At 32.6% G+C, this 27,381-nt stretch overlaps 1 protein-coding gene across 7 annotated transcripts in view; it reads right to left on the minus strand.

Annotated features, from left to right (window-relative positions):
• Positions 1-27,381, minus strand: part of LOC105478796 (glutamate ionotropic receptor kainate type subunit 2) — a 705,430-nt gene that overhangs the window by 274,690 nt on the left and 403,359 nt on the right. For all 7 annotated transcript variants that reach the window (XM_071096677.1, XM_071096679.1, XM_011736429.3 and 4 more), the window contains exons 7-8: positions 18,593-18,736; positions 15,890-15,997 (exon numbers count right to left, since the gene is read on the minus strand). In XM_071096677.1, coding sequence (XP_070952778.1) covers positions 15,890-15,997; positions 18,593-18,736 — 252 coding nt within the window. The remainder of the gene's footprint in view (positions 1-15,889; positions 15,998-18,592; positions 18,737-27,381) is intronic.

The raw sequence follows: 27,381 nt of genomic DNA on the forward strand, positions 1-27,381 counted from the left end.
CAGTGTTTAGACATTTTGTATTCACTGAACACAGCCTATGAGATAATGCAGACAAGCCTCCAGAAGACACATGTAAGCACAGGATGTCACAAAATGCATTGATTAGATGGTTTATTGACACTTATCCCATTGCACTATCATATAACAATGATCACCAATAAGGAAGAGCAGAGGCAAAAGAAGATGTGAAATCAGTTCTTTTTCCTCACTGTCTCAAACCTAGGAGTAATCAATAACAAAATATGTCTTCCATACTCTCCTAGATAAGTATCCAGCTTATTTTTCTCAAAGAAAAGGAAAACTATCAAATTATCTTTAAAATAATTCTTTGTATATAAATTAAGTATTTTTTAAATGGCATTGATTTAGCAGGTATTATTTACTGTGTTCTAACTAAATATGCTAACAAAGGTCCCATCAGCATAACCTCTTTGCCATATTTCCTCATATGGAGTTAATTTGCCTCTCACCATTAAATTATGTATAGTCCTGATGTTTGTGTTAGGAAAGGAAAAAGTCAAGTAATTCAGTATTCTTTCCAAACTAAACCACCTACTGGCCAATTACATTTCTTTACATTAGACTATGCTTATGACAATGTCCTAAAGATGGAGTCTAATTCTATTTCGGTGTCAATAATGAAAGACTTTAGGGGCCAAGCAGGTCAGATCAATGTGAAACATGATAATGTACAGGGCCGTAGTAAGAATTTCTACGCAAGTGTGTACAATTTTTAAATCTCACAAAATGTCAAGGCACAGTAGAAAGGAGGGGCCACAACCCCAATCCTGCTTTTCCAACAGCTGTGTGCCTTGGGGCTGCATGTTCCCAAAGTAGGTGCTTTAGTTGAGTTTCTAGTAAGGCACCACCAGGACTAGTAGAGGGCCTGCTGGGGACCTGGGTAGGGAAGGATGGAAGAGTGTCAAAACTAGAATGCCTGTTGACCTGCTTAAAGTGTTTAAATATTTATTTATCTATCTATCTATCTATCTATCTATCTATCTATCTATCTATTTATTTATTTATATTTTTAATATTTTTTATTTTTTGTTGTTGTTGTTGTTTAGACGGAGCCTCAATCTGTCGCCCAGGCTGGAGTGCAGTGGCGCAATCTCGGCTCACTGCAAGCTCCGCCTCCCGGGTTCATACCATTCTCTTGCCTCAGCCTCCTGAGTAGCTGGGACTACAAGCGCCGCCACCACGCCCGGCTAATTTTTTGTATTTTTAGTAGACAGGGTTTCACCGAGTTAGCAAGGATGGTCTCGATCTCTTGATTTGCCCGCCTCGGCCTCCCCAAGTGCTGGAATTACAGGCGTAAGCCACCCGCGACCGGCCTATTTATTTAAGATGGAGTCTTGCTCTGTCACCAGGCTGGAGTGCAGTGGCACAATCTCGGCTCACTGAAACCTGTGCCTCCCGGGTTCAAGCAATTCTCCTGCCTCAGCCTCCCGGGTAGCTGGGGCTACAGGCGCCCGCCACCACGCTTGGCTACTTTTTGTATATTTAGTATAGACGGGGTTTCACCATGTTGGCCAGGATGGTCTCGATTTCTTGACCTAGTGATCCACCCGCCTCGGCCTCCCAAAGTGCTGGGATTACAGGCGTGAGCCACTGTACCTGGCCAAAGTGTTTCAAATTTAAAATCATTTGCAAATACTCTTTTGGCTAAACAAGACACATCTGCAGATAGTACTTTGCAGTGAATGACTGTCACTTTTCTATATCTGGTCCATAATTAATACCTATCATGCATTTGTTCTCTTAGATTTTACTTTTTTATACATATAAATTGGCAAAATAGCTAGGATTTTCAGATGTGTAACTCTACCAGCCAAACCACTGACAAACATCATTTGTACACTGTCGTCTATCTAATAAAACCTTAGAAAGTTTTCAGCTTTCTAACCAAGTAACTGATACAAAGAATTTCCCATTTCACATAATGCCACCCTCCACTATTATTTTTATAACAATAATTTAGTTAAATGTTCACTCATCTTATCATCTGAAAATACTTCTCTAGTTTCATTATTGGTTAGTTGCTTTTCTAGTTCTTTTGGAGTTCGGACACAGATGCATATTACATGCACCTACAATTTCCTATACTCACGAGTATTAGTTATCCTCTTTTGTAAATCTCAGCTTTCTTAGCATAACATTATGAAATTTCAAAAATATTGGTGGCTTTAAAATTTTAAGTCAAATAAAATTTTAGATATTCCCTAGATTGTCAACTATATAACTCAAAACTTTCTTCCATTGAGGAAGTTGTCACCAGAGATTTTGTTTTGTTTTAATGGCAAAAACCATGGATAAAGTAATGGCAATCATATTTTTATCTATTTGGGAACCACTATTTTGTCATATGACTTATGACTTGATCAAGCCTTTGAAGTACCTTTTTTTTTTTTTGTTTTTGTTTTTTTTTTTTTTTTAGCTCTGAAATGGAATTAAGATGCTTAAGCACCGTTGACCTTATAGAATTGTTCTATATATGGTGACTCTACATCCTGGTTTGCCCAGGTACTGTCTTCATTAATAATACCCTCTTGTACAAATAAAAAAATATCATGTTTGGGGTAATAAATTATAGGGCCATTCTAATTATAAGGATTCAAGTAGATACAAGAAGTATGAAAGTGCTTCAAAAGTCATAAGGAGCTATAGAAAATTATGATTTTATTCATTTTTATTTTATCTTATATTCCAATTGGCTCTTTAATTTCTTCTTGTGGTCAGAAATATAATGCATATTAATTGTCATCAAATAATAAAATATGCAAAAGATATAAGGAGATCAATTTAAACTTTGAACCTCTGAATACACCCAGAGTCAATCATGGTTAATATTGTAGTCCTCTTTTTTCCTGTCATTTATCTTTCCACATATATTCCTAGAATAGTTTCCGTCATAGCCTTATAGTTAATGGCCCAGCTTTTATGGACAGCGTATTTGACTGCCAGGATCCTATGTCCACCACTTACCATCAGGTGACTTGGGCACATTATTTCTTTGTGCCTCAATTCTCCCATCTGTAAATGGGAAATAATAGTATCTACTTCTAAACTATAGTGAAGATTAAATGAAAAAGTATTCAACATAGTGTGTTTATAAGTATGCTATAATTATGGCAATTACTAGTTATATTCTGTTTATACACTATTGTGAGCATTTTCTCCTGATACCAAAGATAATCAAATCCATAGTTTTAATGACTACACAAAATGATCATATGAACATATCATGATTTAACTATCATTGTTACAAGGCCTTAGTAAACACATTTATTTATAAATATTTGTTCGTACATTTTATTATTTTAAAAACAGATTTCTAGAATTAGAACGACTGAGTGCAAATAATCTGCATTGTTAATATTGTTAGTATATGTTGCCAAATACCTTTCCAAAATAATTTCTCTATGTGTTATCTTTCCCTTTACAGTTCATGGTAGTTTCCATAAGACAACTGTATAACAATTTAGCTTTTATTTTTAATAGTTGGAATAACATCAGGTTATATTATAGAGGTTTATAATTGTCAAGTCTTTTAACTGTAGATGGTGTTTTTATTGATAAAAAATAACTTATTATTTCAATTACTTTGTTTTACCTCAACTCCCAATATATATTAATCACACTTACTTTACCTCCATTATTTGTGTATTTGCATTTGCTGATAAATCATTATATATATTTTCACTTTCAACATATTTCTCATTTTGTTGGATTTTTTTATAAGCAGTGCCTTGGTGGATTTTTCAATGTCCTAACTTTTTCTCTTCCTGAATCTTATCTTTATTTAGCCTTGCTCTCTTCACATTGGTTTGGTGTTTGCTATTTATTTTCTACTCCTGGAAATTTTCCTGTGGTAATTGGGAGATAAATTACATTTAAGTCTACTAATATGTATTATCAACTTCTGTTTGAAATATTACTATCATGTTGAAAAATGAATATTCAGCCATAAAAATTGAAATATCTACTCTACGAAAATTATCTATGCTTTGTCCCATTCTGCTACCACACATACTGATTCACAGTTTTAGTTAACTTTTTTTTTTTTTTTTTTTTTTTTTTTAAGATGGAGTCTTGCTTTGTCCTTTAAGCAGGAGTGCAGTGGCACGATGTTGGCTCACTGCAAACTCCACTTCCTAGGTTCAAGCAATTCTCCCTGCCTCAGCCTCCCAAGTAGCTGGGATCACATGCATCCACTACCATGCCCGGCTAATTTTTGTATTTTTAGAAGAGACGGGGTTTCACCAGATTGTCCAGACTGGTCTTGAACTACTGACCTCAGGTGATCTGCCTGCCTCGGTCTCCCAAAGTGGTGAGATTACAGGCATGAGCCACCGTGCCCGGCCAGTTTTAGTTAATTTAATTTGGGGTTGTAAACACTGCCTCTCTTTATTTTGCTTTGTGCATTATGAATTATTTTGCTACAAGGAAAAAGCTGTAATTTTGGTATAATTTGTAAACCCATTATTCGAAACTATCTTTTTTTGGGCTTAACTGAATTTGATGTTTACTAGGATATCTAGCCACAGTTCCTTCTTTGTTGAGTATTTGCTTTTCACTTATCATTGTTCTTATATAAGACTATTATTTTCTACTCCCGGAAATTTTCCTGTGGTAATTGGGAGATAAAATACATTTAAGTCTACTAATATGTATTTATATGTATTTATAAAAGATAACTATGTGACATACTTAAATGATAGGTTGGAGATTTAAAGGTATTTTTGCTACCTTCTTATATAATGAAAACTTAGCTAAATGAAGACCTATTGTATCAGAGCTGTCTTCCTTCAGAGCTAAGTTTTATTTATTTATTTTTCTCTAGTATTAATTTAATGTTGCTTAAAAAGGCTGACAGCTACCTCATACGTATTTCATTGTTGGTGAATATTTTTTCTTGAAACTCTTCGTTATTATCATCTGGAAATATTAAATCTCAACCAGTACATATGTGTGTGTGTGTGTGTGTGTGTATGTATGTAGATGTTTACATATGTATATGTAGATGTATGCATGTATCTATATATACAGTACATTTATGTATATGCATACATAGCATTTATGTATATGTTATATATGGATGTGTATACCAGGTATATATGATTTTTTTGCAAAATATGTTACCTAAAAACTGAGTAGAGAAATAATAGTTCTTTTCTTAAATTGTCAGAAATATAATGCATTTCTCCATTTTCTGAACATAGACTTTGTTGCATCTTGTAGTTCTCAATTATTTGCATCCTCATGTCTTCTATGGAACTACTCTTTCCCTTTCACTACCTTATGCATATACCTTAATCACTGTTTCAAAATATAGATAAAACAGTTCCTCCTCTGTGCAGCAATGGATGATCTTTTATTGCGCTTCCACACAGAGCAACTTAGGATTGCTTTTACTTACTACAATAAGTATCACATTATATTTTAATTATTTACTTACCTCTGTCTAGTAAAAAGTAAATTCCCTATGGATGGAGACTGGCATACTCATCTTTTTACCCCAAGGCCTTTGAATATAGGACATCCTATGGGCTTTATATGTGAGATCTCTGAATGTATTGGTTACATAAATATAACCAGTAAGTGTTTTATTTATTGAACATAAATAATCATATTTATTGAACAGAAATAAATGTTTTATTTTTGTCATCTCAGAAATGCCACTTATGTATTGCTTGGAATCCAAGTTATATTTCATTTTTATTGATACTGCTGTGTTAGACTCTAAGTCCCTTGACAAAACGAAACATTTCATCAGTCTTTAAATTATATAATAAATATCCAGTGAATAGTTATTGAATAAATAAATAGAGTAAGTGAGTGAATTACTCCATGATAAAAACTTTCAGAATTTTTGGTTGACATTCCAATATCATTCATTCATTTGGCAAATGTTGAACATACATTATGTGTCTATTCTTTTATAATTACATATTTTGTTTTCCATATTTTATTATTCTCTTTTTAAGTTATTATTAATGTTTTGTTTAAGATCTATCTCAATATCATATTTAGTGTTTGAAATATTATGCCACATACCTTTACTATGCATTTCAATTTTTCCAAATTATATTTTATAAGTATTTTAAATAAATATTGCACACTATAGGTTTTGTTTTTCAGGAATGTATAAATTCTTCATGTAATTTTGTTTTATAAGTATATTTTTTCTTTGGTTTCTGTGTATTTTTTTTTTAGGTAGAAAAAGAACAGTTTTTACAATAATTTTTAAATTATTTATCTAATTAATTAGTTGATCCTTTATTGTTTATTTATTTTGTTGACAGTTTTCTCAGTACAAATTTTGTTTTGTAACTTATATTACTACTTTAAATCCAAAAAACGTTTCTATTTCCTCTATTGGGCTATATAATTGTTAACCTCTGAAATTAGCATCTTATCATTTCTTCTAAAGATGCATGTGAGCTCTGTTTTATGTATGCCGAATCAATGTGACATGTTTCTTATTTTCTATGAAATTTATGGTAATAATCTGTTTGATATGTATACAAGAAAGTTTTTTAAGTAAGAATAAAATAAACATTCCCAGTTAGTTTTTAAAATACTAGTTCCAAATAAAGTTAAACTTATTTTAAAGTAAGAAATAATTTAAATTCTCCACTAAAAAATACCTGATACAAATCTATCAAAATTCTCTTTATACTATCTTCCTGGCATTGACTAACAAAATATTCACTGGATGTTGGTAGACGGAAAAAGAATCAATATAGTTTTCCATTAGACAACAATGTAAAAAAGAAAAAGAGTTATTTGCTTGTACATTGTTTTGACTTAATGTCAGGAGAATGCGTCAGCCTTGAATAAAGAATATGAGCCATAATTCTCCGAAGAGAGCCTGTGTGATGATAATGAGAAACCACACCGTACATGTGTTTCTAACAGTCTTAGCACAATGCGGACTCTCCATCTCAGAATACGTTTGCTTAAAGAAATTTCTTTCCAGTAATGAGTTGCCCCCAACCATGTGGCCCACAAAGTATAGTTTTCCTTGAAGTATATTGACTATTTCTCTTAGAAAAAAAATGACACCCCAATAGTACTGTTTGAGAGAATTGAGAAATAGAAAGCATAAGGAAGAGATTTATATTAAATGCTGATTTACGTATGAAAGATGAATATGTCCTGCAATTGACTGAATTAGTGGATTGTTTATTTCTCTATTAATTTATAAACCTATTATTTCTGAAAACCCAGGTTGCTCAATCCAATACAATGCATGACTTTGGGGTACAGAGATTTTTTTCAACAGAGTAGTTTTATCACTATTAGTGGGAAATTAGAGACTTTTGTTTTGCTTACTTCACCCCTTCAAATGCTAAATAGTTAAATAAAAAGTAGAGATAGTTAGTTGCATTACTGTCTAATAACCCTTGACATCAAAGTTTAATAACGGTTTACTTCCATTGAACTACGTGTTGAAAAGAGAGCACTTAAACATTGGCACCTGAGCTCTGGAAAAACAAAAAGAAATATTTTACAGCAAAGCCTAGGTGCTTCCTGCCAGCTAGAATTTAGAGTCCAGAGCAATTGTCTGAGAATTGGCTGACCTTCAGATATAAGTTAATTGGCCTATAAGGATAGGACAAAGAACACTTTAGTAATCAGTATCCTGAAACTCTCAACTAGTGTGCATAGGATCTGAGATTTTACCATTTGAGAACCACAGTGCTAATATGAGTATAATAAATCAGTAAGTATATAATCATCTCATGGAAAGGAATTAATAATCTAAACACTGATTTTTCTCATTTAGGATTTTTATTTTAGTTTAGGGCAATTTAACGCTAAGCACAATTAAAGAGTTAACAGACAGGTGGTGATTTTGATTTTTTAAATAATGTTCGAATCAGTGAATTAAATTTTCCCAAATATGAAAATACGATAACATTCAGTTAAAAGCCATTTTTTCCACAGATAAAAATGTAGTTCAGATTTGATCTGATTTGAAATCAAATCAATCAATTACAACATTATATATATATCTCATAATTGTAACTTATTTATATATATGTTAATTCAAATTTAGTGGTTAAAAGAAAAAAAGTCAACATTTACTATTCATTGGTGGGCCAAAATAAGACATTTTGGTAACCAAAACAATAAATTTGTGACCTCAAATAAGGCAATCTAATTGATTTCTAAACATAAACATCATCCATAAATAGTTTTCTGAAATATGTTACCGTCCTGAAAGTGTAAAGTTACCAAGCAAAATGATAACTATACACACTGACACACAAAAATGTCGGCACAGTTCTGAGACAGGGCTTATAATGAATTCTATATAAGAGTTAGACAAATTAAATGGCTAACATCTCCAAAGCAAGGCAATAGGCTTGGATCCTGCCCAGCAAGTATTTTTGTTTTTGAGAAGCAAACATCACTTTTTGACTTATTTAAAGATTACTAGTTAACACCACCATTAGCATTGCTTACAGGAAGGCAAGATAAATCTCAGTTCCTGGACAAGTTGGGGGTCATTGTTTCCATGGAGACTAAGTATATGTACCAAATGCCACCAAAGAGAGGAAGATAAAAACTGCCATGCATCCGGTATCTAGAAATCTATAATCAATACAGCTCTCACCTATCTAAGGTAGATTTTCAGATTTAGATAAGTTTTGAAGATTGTAAATTCCATTCAGACACCTTTTTCATAGGAAGTTTCATGAGGATTCAACAAGTAAAAGAAAGGTCAATAGTAAAGATTTCTGTAGAAATAACCACTTTTTCTTCAAAATACATATTTTACAAAAAATATTCAAAAAGCACTTTGAAACATGTTCTAATTCTAGAACACATATGCCTATAAACTCAGGCAGGCAGGGAGGGTTTCACTACTAATTCTTATCCTCCTCATATATTATTAAGATAGTTGAGTTTTAGCAAAAAGCCTATGGTTTACTGATACTAGTCTCTAGACTGCTAGGTGCAAGCAGTAAATATTTAAGAAGTGTAAGTGTTAAAAGTTAAAATGAAGCTTCACATGAAAGTGAAATATGACAAATGTATACCTTTTAGAGATGTGTAAATGTGAAATATATTGCTTTATATTATTTATAAATACTATTTAGACATGTACATATTATTTTTATATTTATACTATTAACTATAGAAATTGACATATATTTCATAAAATGTCTTTTTGTATTTTTTAAAGATTTTCCCAAAGGATACAAAATTAGAAGCTGATTTATTACAAACCTATGCTGAGGCAAACACACTGTGATTATTTTTTATAGTCCCAAATGCTTCAAGGTCCCTCAGCACTATTTCTGTCCAAAGAAATTTATCAGTTTTATCTTTTCTATTTTTCAAAGTTAATATAATATTAATACATAAAGTCAATTTTAATAATGGCTTATTAGAGCCTTATCTGCTGAGGAGATAACGAATTCTGTTCTCCAATGTCTATTTTCATTTAAATATCACACAGGAGAATATCAACAAAATAATCAGAATGGCAAACTTTGATGCTAGAAAAAGGATAAGAGAAGTACACAAGAATAATATTAATTTACATCTGTACTCAGAAACAAATACTCTGTAGTAAAATAAAAATTATTTTGAATAACCAAGAACGTGTAACAGTAAAAGATTGATTTTTTCTCTTGTGAAACACATGAAGTACTCTGTGGTTACATAGGAGAGTTTATAAGAAAATTCAATCATGAGTTAAGATTCAGGGATTTTATTATTGCATTAGAGTTTCCTATTGGAAATTCTTTTCTAAATTTAAGTGGTTGTTTTCCCAAAAATGGCTTCTAGGTAGCTCATCTTGCAATGAAATTCCACTATTTTATATAATGTCATCAATTCAGTCTAAACGCATTTTGTGTGGAACCCTTCCAACTCTGTTTGCTGTAAATGGCATCCTTTCGAAGTTATAGTCTAAGAGTATTTCTGTAACATCTTACGCCATCAGTTTTGTGTTTTCTTCCCTCTGAAGCTGGTCTTTCCCAAGCACATAGCTAAGCTTCAGGTGACTGAACAATAAGGATAAACCATTTCCAACAATAAGTTACATCCTGGTTACATATTCTAAACAACAAAAACAAAACAAAAATTTATTGTTGGTGATGATGTTTTTGTATTTCCTCACAAGTAAATTTTTCCTGATTCTTTATATGTTTGCTATTCTTCTCCCTCCAAATTACTTCAGTAATTCCACTCACAGACTGAATACACAAATAGACAATGACCAAACCATGTGTGATGACAAAGTTTGACCCAGAAGCTCTGGAGTGAGCATCTCAGGAAGCCAAACACAATCTCAGCCAGCAATCTACCCAAAACAATCAGGATTCATCCTATTACTTCCAGTTTTCCAATTTTTTGCCACCCTCCAAATCAGGATCAGCCAGAGAAAGTCAAATATGCCCCCCAAACCCATTATCCAGGTGCCTTGCTTAGTTAGACCAAATCCAGTTTCCTCATGCCAGCAATCTCCAATCACAGCACAGCTGAGGTCTTCATTTCTTTCCACTATAAAACTTTTCCACTCCCCTGCTTGCCTTTGAACCCCAGTTTAATGCAAGTGATGATGGCTGCCTCCCTTCCCGTAGTAAGTTCTGAATAGTAACTTCTGCTTGTTCTCATTTGGGTGGGCTTTTTTTTATTTCCATACTATTAACTCATAAGGACAAAAAAGGAATATTTATAAATAGAATATTTATTATTACTGTTTAATGTAATACTGGAAGGCCTATCTAAGGAAGTAATATTCAAGATGATATCACCAGGATGAGTAAGAGTTCTACAGGCAAAGGCACTGGGAATGGATATTCCTGGCTGGGAAAACTATATTACTCTATGCCAAAGTGATAAGAAAACTTTGTTTTCTTGAGGATACAAACAAACAAACAAAAACCCTCTATAGGTAGGGCATAAGAAAAACTGGAGTTTTTAATTGTGCTATGAATGGGGCCAGGTTTGACACTGAAGCAATGTGGATCCTTACAATTTCAGACTTCAGGGTGACGTTCTGCAATCTAAAATCCTTTACCCACTTGAAACATTGACCCATGACCCCAACCCACTGACCCCTTGACTATTGTCTTTCCTTGTTCTCATGTTGCAGGTACAGAGCAAAGCTAGGAAAAGCAACAAACTGTGCTATAGGAAAATAACTCTGCATCAGACACTTGAGTAAGCGTTCTATGTGAAGTATCTCATAATTTCCATAAAGATCCTTTATTCATTCAACAGTCAACAAATATTTCTTAAGTACATACTTTGTCCTCAAGACAAGGGATACTTTGCAAAGCCTTAATATATAATAGTGGAAAAGGGAGCATATATTTTCCATCTAGTAGGTCTTGCACTCTGGCTAGGGAGATAGCCCTTTTATAAAGTTTACATGAATAAATAATTGTGGACTTTGATAGAGTCAGAAATGAAAAAGGGCAGAGCATTAGGAAAAATTTAAACTTGATTAGAGACTTAGAGGAGGCCTATCCAAGGAAGTAATATTCAAGATGATACCACCAGGATGAGTGAAAGTTCTCCAGGCAAAGACACTGGGAATGGATATTCCTGGCTGGGAAAACTGTTTCTACTACTCTATGCCAAAGTGATAAGAAAACTTTGTTTTCTTGAGGAAATGGGAAAAAAAAAAAAAAAAAAAAAAAAAAAAAAAAAAAAAAAAACCCTCTGTAGGTAGGGCATAAGAAAATATCTGAGAACATGATGAGAAGTCACTGGTGATTTGGACTTTATTCAAAATACAATCGGAACCTATGAAGGCATTTAAACAAAGGGATGACATGGGTCAATTTTCTTTTAAAAATATCTGTCTGGCTGCTGTGGTTTAGGGAATGGATTATAAGAGAGTTGAACAGAGAGACTTGTGAGAATTCCAGTGTAGCTGTACAGTTGAAAGGTACCACCCTTATGATTCAGCAATGGATGTGGTGAGAGATGAATGGATTCTAAACATATTTTGAAAGTAGAATACACTATACGATCTTTGGACTGACCAGAAGAATTCAAGCTTGGAAAATCATTTATTCTGTTTTCCTTTTCCTGTTCTTGAGTGCTCAATATCAGCCTCTCATAAGCAAAAGTATTGCCTGAGCTAGACAAAGTCTGTAGTAGCACCTACTGTTTTTTCCCCTTCTTGCCCTCCCCTCCTCCATTGAAGGCACTGCCATGGTCTCAGAGAGCTTGTTTGGACAGAAGCGACTGGCTGTATATATAGTAACGGTGATCTTTTTGGGACCACAGTGAATTGGGCTGGGTTCCAATTAAGGCTTCTGCTACAATAGAGTAGAAAGAATTCATTTGATCTATGTATACTATCTAAGTAGAAAGGATGCCCATCTCCACTCCAGGCTCAGACACTTGAACGTGGCCCACCTTTTCCCATTCATTAGAAGTATACTCATTTCTTCCTGGTTTATCTGTTCCACAGTTGTAAAAAACAGAAATATGGGCTTCCTTCCTATTAACTGTTTTAATCCTAAAGTTCATGTTTCTGAACATTATGTAAAATCTATCATGTCAGTGACATAAAACAAAATAACCTACTTTTCAACACTTATTACTTCCAAGTCTTATAATTTCATACATCTAATGAGTCTATTTATCATTGGCAGGTTTCCTCTACTAGATTATAACCTTCTTGAGGGCATAAGACAGACATTCTTCCATATTTGTTAGAGGATTAATCTACTAAATGAAGTGGTCTAAGATGACCAAGACAGAATGAGAATGAAAAAAAGGCAATGGGCATGAGAAGAGGGATAAAGCTAGCACATTACATGTTTTCCTTCTTCATTTTTGTCTCTCAGTCATGATAGAATATAATTGTTAACTTTAACGATTAAAATTTCTAGCCTTAATATATTTCAAGATGTTACTTCTGGGTTCTTTTAGAGGCCATAGTATTCTTACTTCAGACTATCCAAGAGGGCAGCCCTTTGCACTCCACTTTTTTTTTTTTTTAAGATGAGAAATTTGACACAGACAAGTTAGGTGGCAGGATGAAGTTCACACACTTAGTTTTGATGGAATTGGAACTGAAAATCAAGCCTCTTGGATAACCATCTATTGACCCTTCTAAACTGTGAATTCTATCAAGGTAGGGATGCTGCCTTTTCCATCAATGAGTTGGTAACTGTACTTTCCAGGGGGAAAAAAATCAAGTCAATAACGCTCAGTCTTCATGAGGCAGATAACTACTATTGTCTCATGATTCATAAGACCCCATGTTTTAGAGAGATTAATAAATTTGTCCATAAAAAGTAAAGGGCAGAGTGAGAATTTGAGCCCAAATCTCTCTGAATCTAGACCTTGAGCTCTTAACCATTCTATTAAATTTAAAATTAGGACCTTTTGCTACTTAGCAGCACTTTGTTCCTTCTAAGTCAAAATCAAGTCTGTCAAAATGGAATTTTCAATTTTTCTTAAGAACTGACTAAACTTTGTCTCTGTCCTTTAGCTGATGAGTTCATGGACAAATTTTCAAGGATATTGAAAACATTTCATGTGAACTTTTTGTTCCCTTTCTCTTTAACTTACCTCCACCCATCCTCAGCACCTTATCTGTCTTTTCAGGGGAAGGTTTATGCCAATTCCTTTCTACTAGTAATTATCCTACTTGGTAATTCATTTTCCAATCTTTGAGTTATGCTTTTATCCCTGGTATCCCCCATTTTCCTACCTGGCTCCTCCATTTCTCCTTAAAGACATAGTCCAAATGCTTTGCTTGTCTTTGAACTAACAGCATTGTTGATGGTTCAGTTAATGCCTTCTATCACAAACTGTTTACTCATCTCCACTTCCTGTTAGAATGGTTTTACATCCATGTCCTCATAGTCAAATTATTCTAAACTATATTATCTTCCCAAGTAACCCATAGCCTTCAGGACTATTCTTTCTTTAAACTCGCACTGTATTCTAATATCCTGCAAATATCCTGAACATGGTATTTATGTTATGACTAAAATCTAGCATTTTAGCTTTATCTCCCTCTTCCACTGTGTGTATGTGTATGTGTATAATGATAAAATCAAACGCTATGTTTGTGTTTCCTCATGCTGTTACTTCCTTCTAAAATGACTGAATGTCTAACAATCAATAATTCAACATACTTAAAAGCTAATTCTAAGTACTCAATTGACTATGACTCTTGATTAATTATACTTTTGATCAGAAATTATATTTGTATTGGACTTTTGAAAGCTTGAAACATATAGCTTTCGATTGTATTCATTTACAAATATGCATTACCTTATCACTGTACATGAAAAGCCCCTTGAGGATAAGTACTGCACATAATTAATTCAGCAAAATGAATTTTCAGATTTTAGAAAAGAATACAAAAAATATTTATGAAATTGCAGAGCAACCTGCAAAACTCATACTGGTTTACCTCATTTATCAGTGTGATAAATCATCATATGTACTTGATAATCATTATATTCAGGCGTATCTATAAGCCACAATGGAGCACAGAGAAAACTTTGTAATGTTTTATTTATTTTGAATTCAAGACAGGAATGTATCTATGGTAATATGAAGAGCATTGCCATTTTTATGCAGATGTACTGAAATGTCAGCAATGGTCCAAGTTCCTCCTAGTGATTTGGATATTTCATAAATAAATAAATAAATAAGGTAATCACATCTCCAGTAAACAATAAGATAAACTCCTTAAGAGCTTACTGAACTCCACCATTATCAACTCCAGTCTTGGACACAGACTAATTTTCTCATCTTAAGAGTGAGATAGTTAGGAAGGGACTGTCTCATGAATACTTGGGTTCCAGTTTATTATAAAATATTCCTGACTTTTCATGGTCTTGACAAAGTGTACACTTTGAAATCCTCAATGGCAGGAGGTAACAGTTACATCAATTTGAATCAGCAGTTGGTCATAATGTACTTAAACTGTCTTGGGGACATTATCAAAAATGTAGTTTTACTCTCTCCTGGATGATTTGAATCAGCATTCAAATGTGCTGTTATCTTGCAGGCTAAAAAAGCCCTTCTTAGGTCTCAGCTTTCCTCTTCAGTTTCTATCTAGAACTAAAGCTCCATGTTTCATTGCTAGGTAAACTATAACATAGCTTACTATCTTCAAAGCAATATTATCTCAGTCACATATAATTTTTCTCAAGTTCTTATTTTAATAAGATCTAATAAGATTTAATAATATCTAGATAATATCTAAAAAGATTTAATAAGATTTAATATCTCATCAATTATCAATGAATCTAACAGAAAAATATCTAAATACATACATTATGTATTTAAGAAAATTCACACTAAAGTATTCATTAAGTATGCACATACACAAATTCTTTGGGTGCTTTACCACAATCCCTAGCAATAGAATCAAGTAAGATAGATCCAGTGTAGTGTGCTACATTTATATATATGCCATATTTACTGTGCATACATTAATTCAAATATTTCACTTAAATATGACTCAAACAATGGAAACACTTTTATATTTAATTTTTTAATAGCCTGCTCCAAGTTGGAAAGTCTATATAACCACAAGTGATTATAAGCTGCACGTATAAAGACCCATATTAAACCAAATATTCTCATATTCTCTAATTGATATATTAAACCTTAAGACTAATTAACATTATATGCATTTCAAAGATTATATGCATCAGAAAACCTCTAGTTAGAAAATAAAATATAAAATTGACTTAAGATACCCTTTATCCTTGAATCCTAATTGTCAATTATTATGTTCAATATAATGAATTAAATATTTATTTTTAGAGTTACTAAAGTTAAATGTCAATGAAATGTGACTACAGCAGAGAATATTTCTGTCTTCTTTGAGATATGTTTCATTTAGTAATTACAGCAAATAAGCTGACTGAAATACCTTTTCTAGACCTTCTTCCTTGAGACTGATCACATCCAAATCAAAATCTGTTCGCAAGCCATTGGTTTTGTTGAAAGTTATTCTGCCTGTGAGGCCTTCCCAATGTGCCTATGGGAATAGAAAAAAAAAATGATAATAAATAAGTGAAGAAAGATGGAATAAATATTTTTTCATAAAAGTAGGAACCTTATATTCATTATTTTTCATAGTTGACATTGCTAGAGATTTTTAAAATATTTTAATTTTCCTCTGAAATTTGAAAAATGTTTTTCTACATAAATTATCTTAGTTTCAGTAGAAAATATATTATAAATTTTTCATTTTATAAAATGCATTTTCCAGTTATAATTTTCTGTCTATGAGAGACTCTATTATTATGTTGTAAGTAGTATACCTCTTTTAGTAAAGTAAGAAGAATTTAGTTACTTTTTATGGTGTATGACACATTAAAGATCTCACTGGCAAATACAGATAGAACTACTGTTATAAAATCCCACTACCAAATTCATAATAATATGAAAAGAAACTTATTACAATAAGAGAAACCAAATCCAGGAAAAGCTATGTTATACTAACTCAATCATATACATTCCCCAGAGAATAATTAACTTACTCCCTTACTTTCCCCTAAGTAAGAGCAGGGGAAATGTATTATAATTACTTCATATCAAGATATACGTCATGTAGAAGGAGATGGGAATATAATAATCTAGCTATATAATATGTTCAACCCTAAAAGGTGAGTAAATACCTGGACTTTTTTAATGTAAAAATTTTCCCATTCTGTTGGTTATAGAACCACAATTAGATGTTTTCCATTGTTTGTAATTTGCAAATAGCTTAGGAAAAACTAGTTAAATACAGAAATTTTAAATTATAAAATGTATACTCACAACTAAAATGTTTAAAATAATATAAACAAGACCCCAAAGAAGTAAATATCAGTAGATTAAGAGTAATATTTCAATAAGGATTTGAAATTAATATTACTGAATGTCTTAGGCTCCATATGGTATTTGGATACTTATGTGCAGGATTCTCAAATAGTTTTCAGCTAACAAGTTACAAATGAAATAGAAAAATTATAATATATATTCATAAACATACTGCAACATGTCTTTGCTATAGTTAAACATGTGTTCACTGGTTTGCAATAAGGAAGAAAAAAATATTTCTAGCCTAACGTCTTCCAAAGAAAAAATTTCAAGTGACTAACAAAAATGGATAATAGTATAAAAGTCAACAAAAAGATCAAGAAGTACAGGAATAGAAGTGTAAAACAGTAGAACAAATCTGGGGTAGAGAGAGCATAAAGAAATGTATACCAGGTGAAGTTGCACAAATAATTTTATCACAAATTTACTTCTGAACTGCCTAGCAACCAAAACAAAGAAGAAAATATGATAAAAACACAATATACAGGGTCTATAATTTAAGACATACCAGCTGCTCAGGAGAAAGCTTTTCCTGGCACTGAGACCTGAGAGAAATTTCTCCTGTTGGTCCTCATAAGGGGGACACTGTGTGATTTAGTGGACAAGATTCTCAATTACACCCTACAATAAATACAATGGGGAATGTCACACAACTGCTTCTTTTCGGTCTGCTTGACACATGTCATGGTTTCAATAATCTAGTGCTGAGTTCAGAAAAATCAATTCTTCATCTCACCAGACCTGTGGACTATGTCTGCAGCTCACTAAGGCTCAGTTTTAAACCAGAAGTAAATGTTAGAATATGGGCAACTAATAAACTGCATATTATTCGGAAACTATTATAAATTCATCTACCTGAGAGTTTGATAAGAATTAGACAAAGAAAATTCATGGATATTCAGAGATACTTAATTATGATCCTATTTGCACTTTTATTTTCATGATGAATAATTTATTACAAGATGAACTGATGATTTATTTTAAGCCATTAATAAAAAAATCTCATATGGTAATAATACCTGTGATATCTCATTGCAAAGATTAAGGCTCAGTTAAACTTTCATATATGAAAAGTATTCTAAGCTAACAAAGGACTTTCTCTCATGACAGGAAAAATATATATGTATATGTATTTGTATATATATGGACGTATATTTGTAGGTACATATGATCTTCAAAATGTTTCTTTTTCTCACTATGAATATGCTTGATCTGTAACAGACATAATCAGAAATGATATGTGGTAATAAGAATGGTTGCATTATATAATATGGAGTAAATTTTGCACTTTGATTAATTCATATATTCTATTTTTGTTAACTGTTAATATAATTTAAATAACTAGACATATTTAGGAATAATTAATCTAAATAACTATACTTGAAGCCTCACAAATTAGGTATAATTTTACTGTAGTGCAAATGACATTTATATTAAAAATGCATTTTATATTTTGTTGCCTAAAATATAAGTATTCTTTTATTAATCTATATCTCTACATAAAGGAAAAGTAATAAATATAAAGATTCAGAAAGGTAAAGGTTAACCCTCATAGATACTTTGACAGATATTTTGTTTCTAATGGGATTCCCCCCACCTTTCATTTGGTATTGTTTAGTAAAAATGTTAATTTTGCTTATTTGGAGTCAGAGAGAAAATTTAAATTAAACATAAAGTAAAAGGTCACTTGCTAGAAAAACCACAATAATCTCACTTCATTCAGCTTGACAACAAAAGAGACAAGGCAGATGTTCTTCTCCTGACATACCTCTTTAATTAGACTCATAAAGCGAGTCCCGAAGCGCCAGGGTTTATGTCGATTACACTGCAAGGAACTGACTGTCATCTGGGGAAACTGTTGGACGGCCACAGACACCACATGCACAGCATCATACATTAGAGCAGCATCAGTCTGAAAAGCAAGGGAAAGGGAAATGTATAGTCAATATAACTTGTAAAACCTGTGGTAGATGGTTTGCAAGGAGGGAGAGGGAAGAGGTAAGGGAAATATATATATACCATTTTTCTTTGTATAAAGAAGAAAACTTTTTTTTTTTTTTTTTTTTTTTTTGAGACGGAGTCTCTCTCTGTCGCCCAGGCTGGAGTGCAGTGGCCGGATCTCAGCTCACTGCAAGCTCCGCCTCCCGGGTTCACGCCATTCTCCTGCCTCAGCCTCCCGAGCAGCTGGGACTACAGGCGCCCGCCACCTCGCCCGGCTAGTTTTTTTGTATTTTTTAGTAGAGACGGGGTTTCACCGTGTTAGCCAGGATGGTCTCGATCTCCTGACCTCTTGATCCGCCCGTCTCGGCCTCCCAAAGTGCTGGGATTACAGGCTTGAGCCACCACGCCCGGCCTGAAAACATTATCTTTAACATGCTCTCGTTCTCTTAAACAAGTCATTATGATCAAATTACTACATCAGCTCCATAAGAAAATTTGACCTATCCTCCTTTTCCTGAAATAACCCAATTACATATAGTCCTAGTATTGCCGTTGAAGTAGGAAATGAATGAAGACAGGCTTTATTTCCTTTTAGTGACTCTCTCTGCTTCTTACTCTGTCTCTCACACACACACACACACACACACACACACACAATGAGTACATTGCTAACATTTTTAATGGTCATATAAATTACATATTGTATATAAAAGTAAGTAAACAGTTTCCTTTTATAGGAAGAAACAAAGATTTTAAGGGAGATTTACTTAAAACCTTAAATTCTTTCATTGTTTTAATCTTTTAGCTTTAAAAAGATATAAACCCTGATCTTTTTCTTCAACTCAAAAACTTAAAAAAGTTTCAATCTCAGAAACGATGGTAGTTTTGAATCTCAATAGCTGTATTACTCGCTTTTCAAGAAGCTAAGCTTAATCTCTTGTACTGTTTCCTTTCCCCAAGATTTCCATATGAATAAAAGTTCATTTGGCTTCTCAAGTAAAACGAATATGAATTCTACTGTGTTTGCACCTGCTCAAATGACCAACCACTTTGGAGGTTGACGATACAAAAATAAAATGTTTATAAGTCATAACAAAACAGAGGCTCAGTGATTGTCAAGTGCTGTGTTAAATGGACCCTCACATTGTGTTTGACAGATCGATGCCAGGCTTACTACCTAGAGAAGACAGCCACACTGACAGTACTCCTAGCAATGAACTTTGGCCATCTGCTTGGCATGCTTTAGAATAAAAGCATATATTTTCTCTTCTCATTCACACAATTAGTGAGCTGTGAAATGAATTCCAAAATGAATAGGAACCCTGTAGATTACAGCATTTGCCACAATACAAAATGAGTATACACAGTAGCTTTCAAACAAATGGATCCTAAGGAGCTATATCACACAAAATGGAAGATGGCTAAAGAGCACAATGCAATAAGAGAACATAATAATATTATTTTATCGTTCATAAATCTCTGGGGAAAATAACTCAGATTCCTAACCTTCATTTTATAAATTTTACTGACTATTTTCATGTACCCTGAAGGATACGTAGTGAAAACTAGTAGTGGAGTTCATAGAGGCATATATCCTGAGCCTGAAGATTTGACTGATACTTGTCTTTGACCCGAGATAACATTCAGAGGACATATTACATATATTACACGGGTGGTCACAAAAATTATCACCAGAATTAGGAAGATATATTTTGAGTGTTTAAAATATATCACTGTCAACAGGAAGGGTAATTTTGCAGCATAAAACATAAGAGAGTCTTAAAAATATTTATGTTTATTTTAACCCAGTAATTCCTCTTTCTGGATTTAACATTAAGAAAATCAGAGATAAGAACAAAGGCAACATATCCACTGGGTTCTTTCAGAAAAAAAAAGAGAATGGAAATCTACTGAATGACCAAAATAGGGAAATTTCTAAGTAAATTCACAATGTTTTCTTATATAAGCACTAAAAAATCAGTTTTGAAAAATACTTAACTAGACGGAAATTAAATACATCTTAAATGGTGTTGTGTTAAATTAGATTTAGATTATGCAGAACTGTATTTCCAGCATAAATCATTATATATAGCAATGTATAAATAATGATTTTATATATAATATACATAATGGTTTTATATATAATACATAATGGTTTTATATATAAATAACAATTTCATGTATTATATATAATATAGAAGTATATAATATATTATATATAGTATGTAATATATAATATATAATATATAAAACCATTATAATATATAAACATTATTTTATACATAATATATAAACTATTATATAATATATACATTAAAAAGCATATATATAATGGTTTATGCTGGAAATACAGCATAAATATATATTTACTTTATAAATATTATATATATTTATAAATAATATATTTTTATAGAGTAATATAAAGTATTACTTTATAAAGCAATATACATATTTATAAATTGAATATCTAAAATATGCATGTATATATACTTATATATGTGAGTAATTAATGTATTTACTTTATTCTCTGAGTAATAGTATAATAAAAAAACCTATTGTTCACATTTTATAAATAACAAAACCAAGGTTGGGAGAAGTGAAGAACTAATTAAAATCACAGCTAACAAGTGGAGAAGCCGACCCTCTCTGTTCAGGAATGCTTTTGAGTCACCACTACATACTATATAAACAACAGGAAAACACAATAAATTAATAATATTTAACTCTTGTGAAATAATCATGAGTAAAATTTTTATTTCGTATTTATTTTCCACAGTTTTTAACATTAATGTGTAATGTACGAGGAAGATTACAAATACCATAGCAGTTATTGCCAAGGTAAAAATTTTAATCTATTTATGCAAAAAATAACTAAAAGAATAAAATATATAATATTTCTAATTCCAAGTTTTCATGAAGATAGCTTTTCATGACTTATTGACATATAGATAATCTTACAGGACATACATAAAAATCCTAGAGTAGTAACCTTATTTAATATGACAATGCTAGAAAATAATTCTGCCTAATTAAAAATTTAAAAATCTTTTCTGGTATAGAGTTTCAATTTCATGATGAGGGACACAGTAGTTGATAATAAAACTCTTTGAAATCTGTTATTTTAAATGCAATTATAAAAATTAGACAATATTATTAAACTACAAGATAAATATAGCTGGGTACAGTGGCACACACCTGTAGCCCAGCTATTTGGAAGGGTAAGGTAGGAGGATCACTTGAGCCCTGACGTTTGAGCCCAGTCTGGGCAAAATGGTAAGATGACTGTCTGTAACAATAAAATATAAATCCTTGAGAAAAAGGTACAAGTACTTTAAAAGTTGCTGATCAAACTACTTCTGGATTTCCCAGTTTAAAATATCTTTACTTATAAATCAATAAACAGAACTTCTGAAATAGTTTCTATTATATGTTCTTCAGTTTGGAGTACTTTTTTGTTTTAATTTTAGACTAATTGTTTTTGTGATAGTGTGCAGTTTATTTTTCTGTTCATATTTAATATCTTGTCAGATTAAACTATTGTCTTCTTTGTAAAATTGTGTATCTATAAATTCTTCCTTTGAAAAATTGTGAGAAAATTCTAGTGCTTCAAAAATATGATTTCTCTTATTCTCACAAGAATGCTCACAAAAATGTGGCTTCTCTTATTCTCACGAATATGTGAAAATTTGTCTTCTATTAATAATATTAATAGCCAATATTCATTCAATATCTGTGTGTGAGGCACTCTCCTTAAATTAATTCCTTTAATTTCCATAACCATTATTCAGGTGCAATCCCATCAAGTTTGTATCAAATAGGAAAGCAAGGCAGTCAGTAGTTAAGTAACTCAAAAAACAAACCATAGTATATACAGGTACAGCTGGATTTAATCCATATAGTCTGTCCAAAGTTTATATCCTTTTCTCTGGGTTTCTCACTCAGCACTCTACAGTTAATAAGCAAAGTAGTGAAGGTGGTTTTGTAGTTACACAATATAACAAATGTCAACTAGCACTTGAATGCACAGATCTCTATATAATTTGTTCATAAATATTTACATAATGAAAAGGCACTGCAAAATAAGAAAAGGTAGAGATTATAGAAAATTGGTAAATATATATTTGTAAAAAAGAAATATGTTATTATACCTGGGGCATGGAGATCGCCCTGTCCGACTCACCACAGCCTATTCCCATACAACCATCAGGGGACGCTAAGGGCAGGCCCATACCCCTGGCACTATCCACAAAGTACCCAAGCATGCCATCCAGAGAGCTGAGAACAGCCCTGCCTCGTTCACCACTGTTGGTGTCTGTGCACTCCTCCTGGGGACTGGACCATCCAGTCTGTTGCAGGCACTGCTAACACCAGTATTTGATGCCTGGGAGCCCACGGGTGTCCCACCATCACTACTGCTATTTCTCATGCCATGCACATTGCTTAGGGGCCCAGGAATTCACCACACACATGCCCACTGCTGCCACTACTGAACCCAAGCAAGCTTCCTGGAGGCCCAACAATTGGCCCTCTTGGACCCAGTAACACCAGTGCCCTTGTATGCCACACAGGGTGCCCTTGTATGCCACACAGGAGCCTAAAGACAGGCACACTTAGCCCATCGATAATACCACTGAGCCTGAGGACTGAACTACCTGGCACGCCTATACCCAGTAAAATCTCAACCCAGTCTCCACTAACAATCACAGTCTAAGAAACTGAGGAAATCATAGACACCACTGATGCTGTAAAAATCATATGAAAACTACGCTACTGCTAACCCTAGAATCAAAGCTAAAGTGCCTCCTCAACCAATACCACAGATAAATCCATAGGAAAAATTTTCCCTTATGAAAACCCACCCAAAATAATTGAAAAAAGCTGGCCAAGTGGCTTACACCTGTAATTCCAACACTTTGGGAGGCCAAGGTGGGTGGATCACCTGAAGTCAGGTGTTTGAGTCCAGCCTAAACAACATGACGAAACCTGGTCTCTACTAAAAATACAAAAGTTAGCAGGACATAGTAGCTGTGGGCCTGTAATTCCAGCTACTTGTGAGGCTAAGGCAGGAGAATGGCTTGAACCCGGGAGGTGGAAATTGCAATCAGCCAAGATAGCCCCACTGCAATCCAGACTGGTTGACAAAGTGAGACTCTATCTCAAAAAAAAAAAAAAAAAAAAAAAAAAAAAAAAAATTGAAACAAGCAACTATTATACAAGATGACAAGATGTGTAGATATCAACATAAGGACAAAAAAGGACACAAGAAATAAACAATCAAGGAAGTACAACACCTCTAAAGGAGCACAATAATTCTCCAGTAAAAGATTCAGTGAAAAACAGATCTATGAAATGCCCGAAAAAAGACTGAAAATAATTATACCAAAGAAGCTCAATGAGACACAGAGAACACAGGAAAACAATACAAAGAAAAAAAAAAATCAGGATATGAGTGAAAATTTCAATAAAGAGATAGACATTATATAAAAGAACCAAATTCTGGAACCACTACAGAAAACCACTAAACCACAATGATAAACAATAAGAGAGAAAGAAGGGAACAAAGGATAAACAAAACAATCAAAAACAAAAAATGATGAGAATAAGTCCTCACATATTAATAATAACCTTTAATATACAAACATAATAAGGTGTCCATTTGAAAGATATGACTAGCTGAATGGATTTTTTTAATGATGCAACTATATACTGCCTACAAGAAATTCATCTCGCTTATAAAGACACATATAGACAGAAAGTAAAGGAATGAAAAACAAGTATTCTATACAAATGAAAGCCAAAAGTGAGCTGGAATAGCTATACTTATATCAAATAAAACAGACTTTAAGTCAAAAAAACAGTACAAAGAGACAAACCAGACAAAGGGATCAATTCAGCAAGAGGACAATATTTCTCAATATTTATGCACCCAGCAGCAGGGCACCTAGATATATAAAACAAATTGTATTTGATCTAAAGAGAGACAGAGTTTTTAAAAGTTTGTTTCCACAAACTTTTAAAAGTGGAAATCATATCAAATGTCTTATCAGACCACAATAAACAAAAAAATAGAAATCAGTAACAAGAAAAATTCTTGAAACTACAAATATATGGATACTAAACAGCATACTCTGAAAGACCATTAGGTCATGGAGTAAATTAAGCAGAAAATCTAAAAATTTCTTGAAACAAATAAAAATGGAAACACAATATACCAAAACATATGGGATACAGCAAAAGCAGTGTTAAGAGGGAAGTTTATAGCAATATGTGTGTACATCAAGAAACTATAAAGATTTAAAATAACCTAATGATATACCTCAAGGAACTAGAAAAGAAAGAACAAATTAAACCTAGTATTAGTAGAAGAAAAAAGTAATAAAGATCAGAACTGAACTAAATGAAATAGAGACTTAAAAAATAATACCAAGGATTATTGAAATGAAAAGTCTTTTAAAAAAAAATTGACAAACTTCTAGTTAAACTAACCAAGAAAAAAAGATAAAAGACCCAAATAAACAAAATCAGAACTTAAAAAATGACATTACAATAGATAACACTGAAATACAAAAAAATCCTAAAAGACTATTATGAAAAACTATATACTAACAAACTCAAAAATTTATAGGAAATGGATACATTTTTAGACACACACAACCTAACAACACTGAATTAGAAAGAAGTAGAAAACCTGAACAGGCTAATAAGAGTAACAAAATTAAATCAATAATAAAATGGCTTCCATAAAAGAAAAGCCCAGTACCAGATGACTTCACTGCCATATTCTACCTAGCTTTTCAAGAAGAATTAACACCAACTCTACTCAAACTACCTGTTAAAAAACAAGAGGAGATAATTCTTCCTAACTCATTTTATGAGGCCAGTATTATACCAAAACCAGACAAGGACAAAACAGCAACAACAATGGGTGAACATCTATGTTTTGTATCTATGTTCACAGCCAAACATCCCTGATGAACATAGATCCAAAAATTCTCAATAAAATACTAGCAAGCTAAATTCTACAGTACATCCAAAAGGTACTACAACATGATCCAGTGGAATTTATTCCAGGAGCTCAAGGATGGTTCAACAATAAATGTAATAAAACAATAAATGTAATACATCACACCAATAGAATAAAGGGTAAAAATCATGTGATCTCAATAGACACAGAAAAGTATTAGATAAAATTCAACATTCCTTCATAATAGAAACTCAACAAACTAAGCATAAAAGGAACATGCTTCAGTGTAATACAGGCCATATATGACACACCTACAAATAACATAATGTATGAGAAAAAGCTGAAATCCTTTCCTCTAAAAACTGGAACCAGACAATGATGCCCACTTTTACAACACCTATTCAACATAGTACTGAAAGTCCTACTCAGAGCAATCAGACAAGAGAAAGAAAGAACATTGAAACTGGGACCAAAAAAAAGGAAGTCAAATTGTCCCTTTTTGCAGGTGACATGATCTAGTATTTTTAAAAAACCTAAAGACTCCAGCAAAAACTCTATCTGGCATATTCAGTAAAGTTGTAGAACACAAAATCAACATACAAAAATCAGCCATTTTTTAATACACAAATAACTAACCAGTCAAAAAATCAAGAAGGTAATCTCATTTACAATACCAACAAAAAGTAAAAGACCTTAGGAATAAATTTTACTAAGAAGATGAGGAACTCTACAATGAAACCTACAAAAAAACTGATTAAAGAAATTGAAGATGACACAGGCAGATGAAAAGACCATGCTCATGTATTGGAAGGATTAATGTTGTAAAAATGGCCATGCTACCCAAAGCAATCTACAGATTCAATACAATTCCCACCAATATATCATGACATTCTTCACAGAAATAGGAAAAAAAAAAAAAAAAAACTTCTAAAATTCATGTGGAACCAAAACAGCCTGAATAACCAAAGCAATCCTGAGAAAAAAGAAAAAAAGCTGAAGGCATCACGATACCTGACCTTAAAATGTGTTACGAGGCTACAGTAACTAAAACAGCATGGTATTGGTATAAAAACAAACACATAGACCAATGAAACAAAATAGGCAATCCTCAAATAAATCCACATATTTATAGCCTACTGATTTTTGACAAAGAAGCCAAGAATACACATTGGAAACAGAATAGGTTCTTCAATAAATGGTACTGAAAAAAACTGGATATCCATACTCAAAAGAACAAAACTAGACTCCTATGTCTCATCATATACAAAAAAAAAATGCAAAATCAATTAAAGTCTTAAACATAAGTTCTGAAACTATAAAACTACTAGAAGGAAACACAGACTAATACTCTAGGACATTGGTCTAGGCAAATACTTTATGGCTAAGAACCCAAAATTACAGGCAATTAAACAAAAAATAGACATATGGGACACAAAAAGCCATATGGGACATGAAAAGATTCCGCACAGCAAAGGAAACAACCAACACAGTGAAGAGATGACCTGTTGAATGGTAGAAAATACTTGCAAGCTATTTGTCTCACATGTGACCAATATTTGTAATATAGAAGGAGCTCAAACAACTCGTGTTAAAAAAAAAAAAAAAAAAAAAAAAACCATTAAAAAGTGGGCAGAGGATGTGAATAAACATTT

This window comes from Macaca nemestrina, chromosome 5 (assembly GCF_043159975.1).
Source record: "Macaca nemestrina isolate mMacNem1 chromosome 5, mMacNem.hap1, whole genome shotgun sequence".
Lineage (NCBI taxonomy): Eukaryota > Metazoa > Chordata > Mammalia > Primates > Cercopithecidae > Macaca > Macaca nemestrina.